The 15,011-nt window shown below is 43.8% G+C and overlaps 1 protein-coding gene across 1 annotated transcript; it reads right to left on the reverse strand.

Annotated features, from left to right (window-relative positions):
- Positions 1-1,653: 1,653 nt before the first annotated feature.
- LOC124112699 (ras-related protein Rap-2a-like) lies at positions 1,654-2,289 on the reverse strand. Its single transcript, XM_046472829.2, has one exon. The coding sequence runs from the start codon at positions 2,287-2,289 to the stop codon at positions 1,654-1,656; it is 636 nt and encodes a 211-aa protein (XP_046328785.2).
- Between the last annotated feature and the right edge of the window lie 12,722 nt (positions 2,290-15,011).

Below are 15,011 nucleotides of genomic sequence, written 5' to 3' on the forward strand. Positions count from 1 at the left end.
AATCGCGTATACAGACTCTTTGATAAATGTGTTCAGTAAATAACATCTCTGTTGTTACATGTTGTTTCCCAGGGTGGAGGAGTGATCGGGTAGCCTAGTGGTTAAAGTGTTAGCCGGGTTCGATTCCCGACATGAGTACAATGTGTAAAGCCCATTTCTTGTGTCCCTTGCCGTGATATTGCTTGAATATTGCTAAAAGCGGCGTAAAATCATACTCACTCACTACCACGTTGACCATGCTTGTCGTATGAGGCGACTAACGGGATCGGGTGGTCAGGCTCGCTTACTTGGTTGATGCATGTCATCGTATCCCAACTGCGTTGATCGATGCTCATGATGTCAATCACTGGATTGTCTGGTCCAGACTCGATTATTTACAGACCGCCGTCATATAGCTGGAATATTGCTGAGTGCGGCGTTAAACAAGCGATCGAGTATTCATACAACATCAGGAAGGTGATGCAAGTCTTATGCCTTAATTATAACCACCTGGGCGAAATCCGTGAACATGGGTATTGTGCTGCTAAACATAAAAACATAGTGATGGCGAAGGTGAGGTGAGGTGAGCTGAGCTGAGCTGAGCTGAGCTGATGTGAGCTGAGCTGAGGTGAGCTGAGCTGAGGTGAGGTGAGGTGAGGTGAGGTGATCAGCTGTAGGCCTATCTTATATATACTTCTCAACAGAAGTTAAGTGTGTGAGTTGGTTTGAACGCCGCTTTTAACATATTCCAGTTATATCACGGCGTGTCATGTGCAGGTCTCAGACGTTTAATACTTTGGTGAAAACCACGAGCACGAAAATGGCCCTCGGCCAAAACATTTCTTTGTAGCTGACTCAGTTAAAATAATACAATACCACAAAGCTCAAGCTGAAACTCAGGGACTTCAGTCCAACAGCAGATACATCGATCCAGAGATGAACGGATCGCGACTATCCTCTAAAACAGATTCCATTTGTCGTAAAAGGCGTACTGAAAAATCAGTGATGACACAAAAATTTGGGGAATACGGTGACGTAAAGTGAAATGGGGTTTAACGTCGCGTCCAAGATTGTTGCACTTATATAGCGACGTGCATGCACATGTATGTATGTGTGTGGCTGCTTGCATTGTATGCCGATGTATAGTGCAAGCTCACTGAAATAACATGCCGCAGATTAACATGAATATCCCCCTCAGTCACAGTATGCTGACTCCGAGCCGACCAGTTTTTGTTTTAGCCCCTTAATGCCGAGCGCCAGACAGGGTCACAACAAGTACCTTCTTATAACGTCTTTTGGTATGACGCGGCCGGGGATCGAACCCCGGACCTTCCGCTCTCCGGGCGGACGCTCTACCACAAGACCACGGAGGCGGATTTCGGGAATATGGTAAGCATGTCCTGACCTACCGGTAGCACCCCCCACAATTGCAGAAATGATGTATGCGTTTGCTGCCTTACGCCGCACAGCCCTTCTCCTGCCAAGCGACAGCTGCATATAAAATAATCAGATAATCAGGTGATGGAATAGAAATCCAGTCACACGATATCGCATGGACTGAAAAGACACAACAAAATGATAGTAATAGATTTATTAAGTTGATTATCGAGTCTTACAGCATCATAATTATTTAATTATGCACTAAAATAGCAATTTATTCAACATATGGAATAACTATGCAACAGAACTTCGTCTCTCACCAATGGCCCTAAGTTTTCGCTTCACGCTTCCAAGGGAGGTAAACCTTCGCGTTTCCCCTTGTTCATTGGAGCTTAGTTTGACCTTAATCTTTGCCAGTTTGAGCAGCTTCTGAAACACCCGTGTGACACTGCTGTGGTCCTTGCCACACGCCTCAACGTACTTGGTGTTCCATTCTTTCTTAGCAAAAAGTTCAGCACCAGTTTGCCCCGTGATTCTTTTATTATCCTCAATGTCAGTCTTGTTTCCCACCAAAAGGATCGGAACTTTATTCTTCCTCTTCATACGAAGGATATCCTCCCTGATCATGGCTACTGTCTCAAACGAGCAATCATCTTCCAAAGAGAATACAAGAATAAATGCATCACCCGACTCAATTGCAATCCTTCTTCTTGCCCCAAAGCAGTATCCACCTGGAGTGTCCACGATCTCGAGGGAGACTTGTCGTCCTTCCTTACCGATCAAAGTTGTCTGTTGTTCCAGCTCGATGGTGAACCAGTGTAACTCAAGGAACTTCTGGTGCAGGAACTGGGAGATGAGGGTGCTCTTCCCAACTCCAGGAGCACCAAGGACAACGATCTTGAAGGTTTGGTTGGAATGAGCAGCTGCCATGTCCGAGACTATAGCTACAAAGCGTTCTTGTACTATTAATGAACTACCAGGAGCTTCTGTTCCGAGTCCAGGAACCAAACTAATCGAATGGATGCTTCTACAGAAATAACGTTGCATAGAGTGTCTGGGCTTTTATAGGGAGCTTTTACAGTGGGAGACCCTTTCATATCTATTTTGGGCAAACCCCACTGTTCGTAATGCCAAATACATATTTGAAGTGTGGAAGACGTCGGAGGAGATTGACATTGAACGTTTATAAAATTGTGTATTTTTCACCCCTCCAACTGTGATGACGTTCTTTCTCCGCCAATGGGCAACGCTTGAGACAGTCCGTGCGCAACTAGTTGGTCACTCCCTTCTAATTTTCGCCATGTGTGTTCACCATGTGTATCACGCCATTTGTGTCCGCGGTGTTGTCCTGTCTGAGATCAGTGTAATATCTGGCTGATCCCATGGCAACCAGCTACCATCGATACAAAAACACGAAGGGGAAGGGGATGTTTACTTCAACCTATCCCGAAAAAATTCCGCCTTCTGCATTGCACATTTCAGCACCTCTTCAATTACAAACAAATTTCAAACAAATAATCAAAGAAAATCCTAAACAACAAGGAGCCATGGGTGAACTTTGAATGAGGACCCCATGTCGAAAATATAAACGGAAATGTTAGAAAAAATGCTTTTTGCCCGTTTAAAAAAAAAGGACGAACATTTTTTACAGACTTCTCAGACGAGAGCCGTTACTGTATCTCAAAAGCAGATGGCAGAGAGAGAGAGAGAGTCTGGCGACGTCGTGGGGAACGTCATTCGGATGCTTGTGTTGTTGAAAGAGACTCGTGGGGTGGTCCAAGCATCATGCTGTGGGGTGGAATTGGTCTTGCACAAAGGATGGGCCCTGTGGTCTTCCAGAACATCGGTCCAGGGACAGGCAATGGTGTCACAGCACCTCGGTACATTGATCAAGTCTTGGCACGTCGCCGCAACCACGCGTTTCAGCATGATAACGCCCACACTGCGAGAGCAACAATCGACTTCTTCCAGCAGAATGGCATCAGAACCATGCAGTGGCCTGCCCTCAGTCCCGATTGAAAACCCATTGAGCACCTGTGGGACGAGTTTCAAAGACGACTGAATGGCGTCCGACCAAGGCCGACAACTGCAGCTGAACTGCGTCAGGCGTTCCTCAGAGTGTGAGTGCCTATGGCCTTCATCAACCGCCGCATCCATTCCATGTATCGACGTTGCACGGCAGTCATGCATATGCGGACTCGAGAGATTCTGCCATTTTCTCACAGACTAGTGTTGTGTTTGTCTTGAAAAAGTGTCCAGAGTTGGAGATTGTCTAATTTCCACTGGAAGGGAATTCCAGAGCACAGATGCAGTGTGAGTAAAAGTTCTGTTGCCGAATGCTTTGCATGAGAACATAGGGACACTAAACTGGAGTTTTTGTGCTGATCTGAGATCTCATGCTGGCTGGTGTAGGGTAAGAAGTTCACTCAGATAGGAAGGTGCTGTACTATAGTAGCAATATATATATGCAATGCACAATGTATTCAATCCTAGATCTTATTGGAAGTGTAATGATTTTAATAAAGGAGTGACATGTGCATGCTTATTTCGTCTACATATCAATCTAGCAGCAGCATTCTGCACACGTTGCAATTTGCTACATAGATCCTGTTTGATATTAATTAGCAGACTGTTAGCATAGTCCAACCTGGATAGAATAAGTGATCTCATGAGCTGATATGCCGCATCGTATGTCAATATGAGTCTTATCCGACTGATATTTCGAATGTGGAAGTAGCCATTTTTGCAGATATCGTTTACCTGACAATCCATGGTCAGGTTTTGGTAAATGATGACTCCGAGGTCTTTGACAGTCAAACAAAAGGGGATATCAACTCCATCAACAGTCAAGAATGATTCGGATATTGATGCAACAGATCGGCTACTCCCAGTGAGTATGACCTCGGTCTTATCAGGGTTGTGGTTCAGACGATTATGTGTCATCCATGTCTGGATCGCAGATGTGCACATTCGCAGTTCTGCTATCACCTGTGCAGAGTCATGAAGACTTTCAGGAGCTGATTATCATCAGCATAACCATGACGACTAGTGTCGAAAGTGTCGGTTACTTTGCCTAACTCAGAAATATAAATCACAAACAACATAGGTCCCAATACAGAACCCTGGGGGACTTCATAACAAAGGATTGAATCTTCAGATTACATGCCATCAATCAAAACAGCCTGCTTTCTGTTACACAAGTATGATATAAACCAAGCAAGTGCAACATCTGTTATACCAAGATTAGACTCAAGACGACGTGGTAGCCTGCTATAGTCTATGGTGTCAAATGCCGCTGATAAGTCAAGAAGGAAAAGAAGTCCTACCTTGCCCTTATCAGCAGCTGCCAGCAGATCATTCATGACTCTCAGAAGACAAGTTTCTGTTGAGTGAGCTGGCCTGTAAGCCGATTGGAACTTATCATATAAGTCATCATCATCATCATCATCATCATCATCATCATCATCACCATCATAATTTCCAATGATGCATTCATCATCATCATTATCATCTTCATCATCATAATTTCCAATGATGCATTTTACATTACACTTGCATAGACATAGCCATGGTACACGACACTGAGTCTGTAGTAGGAAATATATACAAGTCCTTCAAACTTGGGAGAGAAACTATTTAGTAGTTTAGATAGGATGTATCACCAAACTGTCGAACCGAATTACCCGGATTTTCATACCAACAAGTCTTCTGTTCGATAAATAGAACAAAGACTGTAGGGGTTGTCCAAAGGCACAACCGGGACTTTATTATCATATGGAAATGAATAGTATTCATAAGATGTTTTAGACCATCTGAAACGAAAATTCAACTCATGGAGACAATTCGCCTTAAAAAAGAAACCAGTAAAGTATAAGTCAGTTGTCCCTGGGGCACAACACGGTCAAGTTGTCTTACGTACGCCAGTCAGACGTTGTTGGCTCAACCCTATTTATCCCATTTGGGCACACTGTGAAGGGTTTATGGCTAAGACATAAAGCAACATTCAAAGTCATACATGTCAAAGGGTTGATCAACTCAGGCTTTGCTAGAATTACACCAGCGATAGGTTGAAACTCACGTTTTGAGTGAGTGAGTGAGTTTGATGTAACGCCGCTTTTAACACTATTCCAGTTATATCGTGGCGTGTCAGATTCATGTTGGAGAAAAACCAGAAGGGATGCAGGTCTCAGACGTTTACCACTTCAGTGAAACCAACGACCATGGGTTTGGTGCTAACAAACCTAGAAACATAATCGGGGCGAAGGGACGCAACGCTGCACAGCCAATCGCGGCGTCTTAGATGACAGGGCCACTCATGCCCCCATAAGTTTGGAAGCGTGTTGTTATCTTTGAAGCCTCTTTCGATATATCAGGGATTCTATGAAACAGCATACTTATTTTAAAAGTGTGTAAGTGAATAACACAATGGTGATGTGCAGAACCTTATTGCTGATACACCGGTACAAAAGCTCCTTGACTTCATCGCATGGTATTTGGCAAGGACAATATCGTTTAGGTATACCTGGTTGACTCTTTCTGTTTGGCGTTCTTTGGCAGGGAACCGTATAGTTCATCCAGTTATCCATTATGCGAGGGATTTGTTATCGTCATAAATATTACTGCTATTATTAATATTGAAGGAAACATCTTAGCTTCACTTTAGCTGTTTAAATAGTGGTTTTTTTTCAGTAGACACCACCACGTTTCACTACTTCAGTAATTGTGGCGGCGGGGTAACCTCGTGGTTAAAGTTTTCGTTCGTGACACCAAAGACGCAGATTCGAGTCAATATTCCTGGAATATTGCTAAAAGCGGCATAAAAGCATACTCACTTACTTCGGTTATTATAGTTTTGATCATCATTTTTAGAAAAAATTAACTTTCTTTGCTTTCCGGAACGATGCTGTTACCATTTCTTAATGGTCTGAATATGTCAAAGCAGAGTTTTCGTTGCCACTTTTTCCCCTTATTATGTTGTTTGTTTTTTGTTTTTTTCAGGAAGCAATCTCTTATTTTGAGCATGAGCGAATCTTTTACTTAGGCTTGTTTTCTTAAACCTGTTGTTTTTTATGTTTGACGCCGCACTCAGCAATATTCCAGCTCTATGGCGATGGTCTGTAAATAATCGAGTCTGGACCAGACAATCCAGTGAGTGTCATCATAAGCATTGATCCACACAATTGGGATACGATGACATGCATCAACTACGTCAACGCGCCTGACTACCCAGGCCCCGTTCCATAAAGCCATTTGAGGGCTAAGGTGATCGTAACTCCCATACTTTAACACAGACTTATGGTAGTCGTAGAGCTAAGATCGCTTTGTGGAACAGTGCCCCGATCCCGTTAGTCGCCTCTCACGACAAGTATTGTCACATTTTATGGCAAGCATTGGTTGCTGAAGACCTAATTAGTATTTAGGTTTCTGGGCTGTTTTTTCTTCGAATTCTCTTTAGGGGGTCTATCGTAATATATTTTTTCAAATCGTTTCCTTTTTCCATTTTCTTATCTCACATAGCTGGGTCGGTTGAAATAAACCTTCATATACTAATGATAAAGAAGGGACCAAGCTTTTACTTCGACACAACGGTGTTTAACTGTGAACAGTTGTTCAGTCAGTAACTTTGAAAGCGTGTTGTTATCTCTGAAGTACTTCAAATACACTATTTCTGTTCCTTTTGAGAATAGGTTTGAAGGAGGCTTCTTTCGATATGTGGGGCGGTCGGGTAGCCTAGTGGTTAAGCGTTCGCTCGTCACGCTGAAGACCCGGGTTCGATTCCCGACATGGGTACAATGTGTGAAGCCCATTTCTGGTGTCCCCCGCTGTGATGTTGCTGGAATATTGCTAAAAGTGGCGTAAAACCATACTCACTCACTCACGCCAATAAGATCTAGGATTGAATACAAAGTCGTGTGCATTGCATACCAGTGCTACTATAGTACATCACCTTACTATCTGAGTGAACTTCTTGCCCTACACTAGCCAGCACGAGATCTCAGATCAGCACATAAACTCCAGTTAGTGTCCCTATGGTCTCACCCAAAGCATTCATATCAACAAACAAGGCATGATATGGTTAAACATATTTGGATTTCAGTCAATTATGCTGGATTGGTAAACAAGCCGTACGGCTATAAATACCGAAACATCACAAATGCAAATACATTCAAGGTAGCAATAACATGTAGATATGACGAATATGTGTTGGTCCGAGTAATAAATTATAACTCTTGTTTACTGATCAATCTCAATAGTTTTGCCTATTTCATATAATTATGAATAAATGTCAAGGATTGAAGGAGGCCTCTTTCGATATGTCAGGGATTCTATGAAACAACATACTTATTTTAAAAGTGTGTAAGTGAATAACACAATGGTGATGCGCACGACCTTATTGCTGATACATGGGTACAACAGCTCCTTGACTTCATCACATGGTATCTGGCAAGGACAATATCGTTTAGGTATACCTGGTTGACTCTTTCTGTTTGGCGTTCTTTGGCAGGGAACCGTATGGTTCATCCAATCATTCCATCTGCGAGGGATGTGTTATCGGCATAAATATTATGGCTATTATTAATATTGAAAGAAACATCTTAGCTCAATTTTAGTTCCTCGGTAGACGCCACCACGTTTCACTACTTCACTAATTGGGGTGGCGGGGTACCCTCGAGGTTAAAGCTAGTGTTCGTCATGACAAAGACCCAGTTTTGAGTCGATATTCCTGGAATATTGCTAAAAGTGGCATAAAACCATACTCACTCACTTCGGTTATTATAGATTTGATCATCAATTTAAGAAAAAAATATACTCTTCAAAAAAAGAAACTTGACACTGACTTTCAAAATGCGATTGATTCAAAATAGGATACAGAAACCATAATTGAAACACTGTTTGAAGATCAATGTACACAATGTTCAAAACATTAATCGTGTCATCTAGACAGACACACGTACACGATACAGTTAATGTCACAAGGGGACAAAAAATGTCAGTATCCGTTGTGCCCACCGCGTGCATCAATCGCCGCTTGACACCGATGACCCATAGATGCAATCAAGTTGTCAATGACACACTTTTGGATGTGCTGCCATTCATGCTGATCAAGAAGCGCCGGAAGTGTTTGGGGCTGTAAATTCCTTCTGCGAAGGCATCGATCCAACTCGTCCCACAGATGCTCAATCGGGGACAAATTTGGTGACCGGGCTGGCCAAGGTAATGTCTGGAGGTTGTGCTGTAAGAAGTCCTGACAAACACGTCAATTGCTGTCCTGCTGGAACTGTCCGCCATGAACGTTGACGTGAGGAAGAACGTAAGGCTGTAGGATCAAGTCTCTGTAACGCACACCTGTCAATGCACCTGCCATATGCACGAGAGGCGTGATGAATTCCGGCCCATACCATGACACTCCCGCCGCAAAATGGGACAACCTGCTGCACACAGTTGGGGGCGTAACGTTCCCCCCGACGTCTGTAGAGACGTGCGCGCCCATCAGCACGAGTGAGTAGGAAACGGGACTCGTCAGTAAACAGTTCATTTCTCCACCTTGCACGTGGCCATCTAGCCCTCTGCTGGCACCAAAACAGACGGTCCGCCAGATGACGTGGGGTCAATACTTGACGTTGAACAGGTCTTCGTGCAAAAAGTCCAGTCTCCCTCAATCTGTTGCGTCCCGTTTGATCTGATATTATGCGTACCCCAGGGATCTGTGTGGTTGTAGACGTGGCTGTGGTAGTGCAGTCTCGGAGATGTCGCAGCCGGATGTATCGATTTTCTGCTTGGGTTGTCACCCTTGGTCTTCCTGACCTTGGTCTGTCGTCAAGTCTATTTGTGTTGTTGTATCGGGTCCACAGTGCGGAGATTGTCTGTCTGGATACGCCAAAGTGCCTGGCCACTTCTTGCTGAGTTGCTCCAGCTTGTAATCTCCCAATGGCGTTGTTCCGTTGAGCTGCATTCAGCCTTGGCATTCTGTCACCGCTTCTACTGCCGTTATAAGGACTGTATGAACAGCCGTTGATGTGGATTTTTATACCAATTCAGCAGGGGTACCCTCGAGGTTAAAGCTAGCGTTCGTCATGACAAAGACCCAGTTTTGAGTCGATATTCCTGGAATATTGCTAAAAGTGGCATAAAACCATACTCACTCACTTCGGTTATTATAGATTTGATCATCAATTTAAGAAAAAAATATACTCTTCAAAAAAAGAAACTTGACACTGACTTTCAAAATGCGATTGATTCAAAATAGGATACAGAAACCATAATTGAAACACTGTTTGAAGATCAATGTACACAATGTTCAAAACATTAATCGTGTCATCTAGACAGACACACGTACACGATACAGTTAATGTCACAAGGGGACAAAAAATGTCAGTATCCGTTGTGCCCACCGCGTGCATCAATCGCCGCTTGACACCGATGACCCATAGATGCAATCAAGTTGTCAATGACACACTTTTGGATGTGCTGCCATTCATGCTGATCAAGAAGCGCCGGAAGTGTTTGGGGCTGTAAATTCCTTCTGCGAAGGCATCGATCCAACTCGTCCCACAGATGCTCAATCGGGGACAAATTTGGTGACCGGGCTGGCCAAGGTAATGTCTGGAGGTTGTGCTGTAAGAAGTCCTGACAAACACGTCAATTGCTGTCCTGCTGGAACTGTCCGCCATGAACGTTGACGTGAGGAAGAACGTAAGGCTGTAGGATCAAGTCTCTGTAACGCACACCTGTCAATGCACCTTCCATATGCACGAGAGGCGTGATGAATTCCGGCCCATACCATGACACTCCCGCCGCAAAATGGGACAACCTGCTGCACACAGTTGGGGGCGTAACGTTCCCCCCGACGTCTGTAGAGACGTGCGCGCCCATCAGCACGAGTGAGTAGGAAACGGGACTCGTCAGTAAACAGTTCATTTCTCCACCTTGCACGTGGCCATCTAGCCCTCTGCTGGCACCAAAACAGACGGTCCGCCAGATGACGTGGGGTCAATACTTGACGTCGAACAGGTCTTCGTGCAAAAAGTCCAGTCTCCCTCAATCTGTTGCGTCCCGTTTGATCTGATATTATGCGTACCCCAGGGATCTGTGTGGTTGTAGACGTGGCTGTGGTAGTGCAGTCTCGGAGATGTCGCAGCCGGATGTATCGATTTTCTGCTTGGGTTGTCACCCTTGGTCTTCCTGACCTTGGTCTGTCGTCAAGTCTATTTGTGTTGTTGTATCGGGTCCACAGTGCGGAGATTGTCTGTCTGGATACGCCAAAGTGCCTGGCCACTTCTTGCTGAGTTGCTCCAGCTTGTAATCTCCCAATGGCGTTGTTCCGTTGAGCTGCATTCAGCCTTGGCATTCTGTCACCGCTTCTACTGCCGTTATAAGGACTGTATGAACAGCCGTTGATGTGGATTTTTATACCCATTCAGCAGGGGGGCCTGCATGCCTAAATGCAGGATCGTGTGCTGCACGTTTTTTACAGGCGGTTGCGTTTGGATGAAGTTGTAAAACTGATCCCCAAACGCTATGTTTATGTGCTTTTCATGTGTTTTCGCGAATTATACACACATCATCTTTCTGTTTGACTTATTTGGTTCTGATTTAAAGTAATAATTTTAGATCTTTGGCAAAAAGTGGTTTAACATCTACGTCAAGTTTCTGGGTTTTTTACGAGTATACTTTCTTTACTTTCCGGAACGATGCTATAACTATTTCATAATGGTCTGAATATGTCAAAGCAGAGTCTTCATTGCAAACCGTCGCTATGTTATGTTGTTTGTTTGTTGTTTTCAGGAAGCAATTTCTTATTTTGAGCATAAGCAAATCTTTTATTTAGACTGGTTTTCTTAAAGCGGTAGTTCTTTGATGTTTGACGCCGCACTCAGCAATAATCCAGCTCTATAGCGGGGGTCTGTAAAGAAAGGAGTCTGACCAGACAATTCAGTCATTGTCATCATGAGAATCAATGTACGCAACTGGGATACGATGACATCCATCAACCACGTCAGCGAGCCTGGATCTTCACGAGTCTCAAGTCATATATAACCATGTCGAATAGGATGGGCCTCAACGTGTGATTTGTCTGAGATCAGTGTAGTATCTGGCTGATACCATGGCAACCAGCTACCATCGATACAAAAACATGAGTAGGAAGGTGATGTTTACTTCAACCTATCCCTCAACATTTCCATCTTGTGCATTGCACCACCTCTTCAATTACAAACAAATTTTAAACAAACAATCAAATAAATTCCTAAACAACAAGGAGCCATGGGTGAACTTTGAATGAGGACCCTCATGTCGAAAACATAAACGGAAATGCTCGAAAAATTATTTTTGCCCGTTTAAAAAAAGGACTAAGACTTTTAGAGACTGTTGCTATTGATCTAAATATCTGTGGTTTAAAATATACTGAACCGCAAAAGAAACGTCATCCCAAGTAACATTGCCTGAAAAGTTGTCAAATAAACATCTGGGTAATTCTTATCAAAGTTTCTAAAATTTAACATTACCTTGTCCGGGAAAATGAAATTTGATGATAAAAAAACAAAGCAAATGACAAAAAAACCGATCGCCCAATCGCATCACGGCAACGGCCATGGTAACCCGATGCACGTGAGTTCCGAGCAAGCTGAAATGCGCATGCGTTCCTACATTTCTCACCCTATACAAATCCCCCGGGATCGGATAACATTCATTCATTATTAAATTGCTACCATATGCCTAGATCGACACGAAATCAGCGACACCAAGCCCTTGGACGATTGCAAGCTGGACAAAACGCCCGGCAAGTAGCCAATGCATTTCAAGTCCACGTAAGGACCATATACAGGCTCCAGACCACCAACAATACAGATGGCCGACCACGTAGTAGAAAACAGGATCGTCAGATTGTGCGACAGCATCTTCAAGATCGCTTCCACTGTCACAGGCCTCACCGAGGACCCATTCTGACACAACGTCATCGCTGGGACCGTCTTCAATGGGCAACACAGCACCAGCATTGGCTTCACCATCACTGGAGAAGAGTCCTCTTCTCAGACGAGAGCCGTTACTGTATCTCAAAAGCAGGTGGCAGAGAGGGAGAGTCTGGCGACATCGTGGGGAACGTCATTCGGATACTTGTGTTGTTGAAAGAGACTCGTGGGGTGGTCCTAGCATCATGGTGTGGGGTGGAATTGGTCTTACACAGAGGGTGGGCCCTGTGGTCTTCCAGAACTTCGGTCCTGGGACAGGCAATGGTATCACAGCACCTCGGTTCTTTGATAAAGTCTTGAGATCACACGCCATACCTCCTTTTGCCCGTCGCCGCAACCACGAGCTCCAGCATGATACGCCCGTGCCCACACTGCGAGAGCAACAAGAGACTTCCTCCAGCAGAATGGCACCAGAACCTTGCAGTGGTCTGCCCTCAGTCCCGATTGAAAACCCATTGAGCACCCGTGGGACGAGATTCAAAGACGACTGAATGGCGTCCGACCAAGGCCGACAAGTGCAGGTGAACTGCGTCAGGCGTTCCTCAGAGTGTGGGCTCAAGTGCCTATGGCCTTCATCAACCGCTTCATCCATTCCATGTATCAACGTTGCACGGCATTCATCAATGCACATGCGGACTCAAGAGATTCTGCCATTTCCTCAGAGACTAGTGTTGTGTTTCATTTTAAGAACATTTGACACTTTAATTTCAACCTTGATGATCAGTTTTGCCAAGTTTCATCTTTTTAATATGTCTCAAAGTATGTTTACAAATAAGGTTTCTTATATATCTATCCATGGTGACGTTTCTTTTGCGGTTCAGAATATTTTAGTCACAGGAAGTCTAATAGACAAATTTACATTAGAAAAAATCGAACGAAAACAGCAAGTTCAGATTTAGAACAGTGAGGGAAGTTTGAAATGGACTATAGAAATATGCACATGTGACTCCGTAATAATAATACTCATTGTTCTCGGTACCTTAGGTTTGGTACCTCCCAGTCTGTTGACTGGCATTGGGAGAGTACCCGGGTTTGTGAACTTTGTAATATTGAGGAAGACAAAAAATCTATAGATATTAACAACGTCTTTACTTTACTTAAATAGCGACGCTTTTGTATAGATCTTTGTTCCGTTGCCACGCAGTATGAGGATCTATACCGAAACGTCTCTATTACAGTATAATAAAGTTGGTATCCATAAATCTTTTGTCTACTTTGTCATCTGTCAACTTCTAAGAAATGCCTATCAAACAATTCAACTTTGGGATGTATTTATACAACCAAGATGTACGTACGTTTGCATTGGGAACGTGATTATCACAATATGGTGATATTGTGTCACTCTTGATCATCGTACAGTTTGTCGATACAATATATTCATAATACATCTTAAATACCACCTGAAACTCATAAAGGAAACGTTGATCAATGCAGCGAATAAATAATGTGCAGATGGCCGAAACAATGTTCATATCACATCTCGCAGACAGCGAATACAGTGTTTTTTTTGTTGTTGTTTTTTTTTGGTTTTTGTTGTTATTTTTATTTTTTTTAATTTAATACAGTGTTTAATTCACGGGACAGATGCCAATTACAACGTATAACAGATAGTCGATACCACGTTTATCTCACAGAAGGTGTCTCCCTCTATTCAAACATCAGCTGTGTCATCTCTTTTAAACAAAAATGACAAACCCGTTCGGCCTCGCAGTGATGTAACGTTCCCATCGCCACACCCTGGTTGTAGAGATCCAGGACCTGACTGTACGGCCCGTGAAGATTCAAGGTGGAATAGGTCTTCAGAAACCCATGCTTGCCGTAAATAGCGACTAACGGGATCGGCTGACTTGGCCGATGCATGTCATCGTATCCCAAATGCGTGGATCGATGCTCATGACGTCAGTCAATGGATTGTCTGGTCCAGACTCGATTATTTACAGACCGCCGTCATATAGCTGGAATATTGCTGAGTGCGGCGTTAAACAAGCGATCGAGTATTCATACAACATCAGGAAGGTGATGCAAGTTTTATGCCTTAATTATAACCACCTGGGCGAAATCCGTGAACATGGGTATTGTGCTGCTAAACATAAAAACATAGTGAGGTGAGGTGATGTGAGGTGAGGTGAGGTGAGGTGAGGTGAGGTGAGGTGAGGTGAGGTGAGGTGAGGTGAGGTGAGGTGAGGTGAGGTGAGGTGAGGTGAGGTGAGGTGATCAGCTGTAGGCCTATCTTATATATACTGCTCAACAGAAGTTAAGTGTGTGAGTTGGTTTGAACGCCGCTTTTAACATATTCCAGTTATATCACGGCGTGTCATGTGCAGGTCTCAGACGTTTAATACTTTGGTGAAAACCACGAGCACGAAAATGGCCCTCGGCCAAAATATTTCTTTTGTAGCTGACTCAGTTAAAATGATACAATACCACAAAGCTCAAGCTGAAACTCAGGGACGTCAGTCCAACAGCAGATACATCGATCCAGAGATGAACGGATCGCGACTATCCTCTAAAACAGATTCCATTTGTCGTAAAAGGCGTCCTGAAAAATCAGTGATGACACAAAAATTTCGGGAATACGGTGACGTGAAGTGAAATGGGGTTTAACGTCGCGTCCAAGATTGTTGCACTTATATATGGACGGGCATGCACATGTATGTATGTGTGTGGCTGCTTGCATTGTAT

This window comes from Haliotis rufescens, unplaced genomic scaffold (genome assembly GCF_023055435.1).
Source record: "Haliotis rufescens isolate VD_foot unplaced genomic scaffold, xgHalRufe1.0.p SCAF_105, whole genome shotgun sequence".
NCBI lineage: Eukaryota > Metazoa > Mollusca > Gastropoda > Lepetellida > Haliotidae > Haliotis > Haliotis rufescens.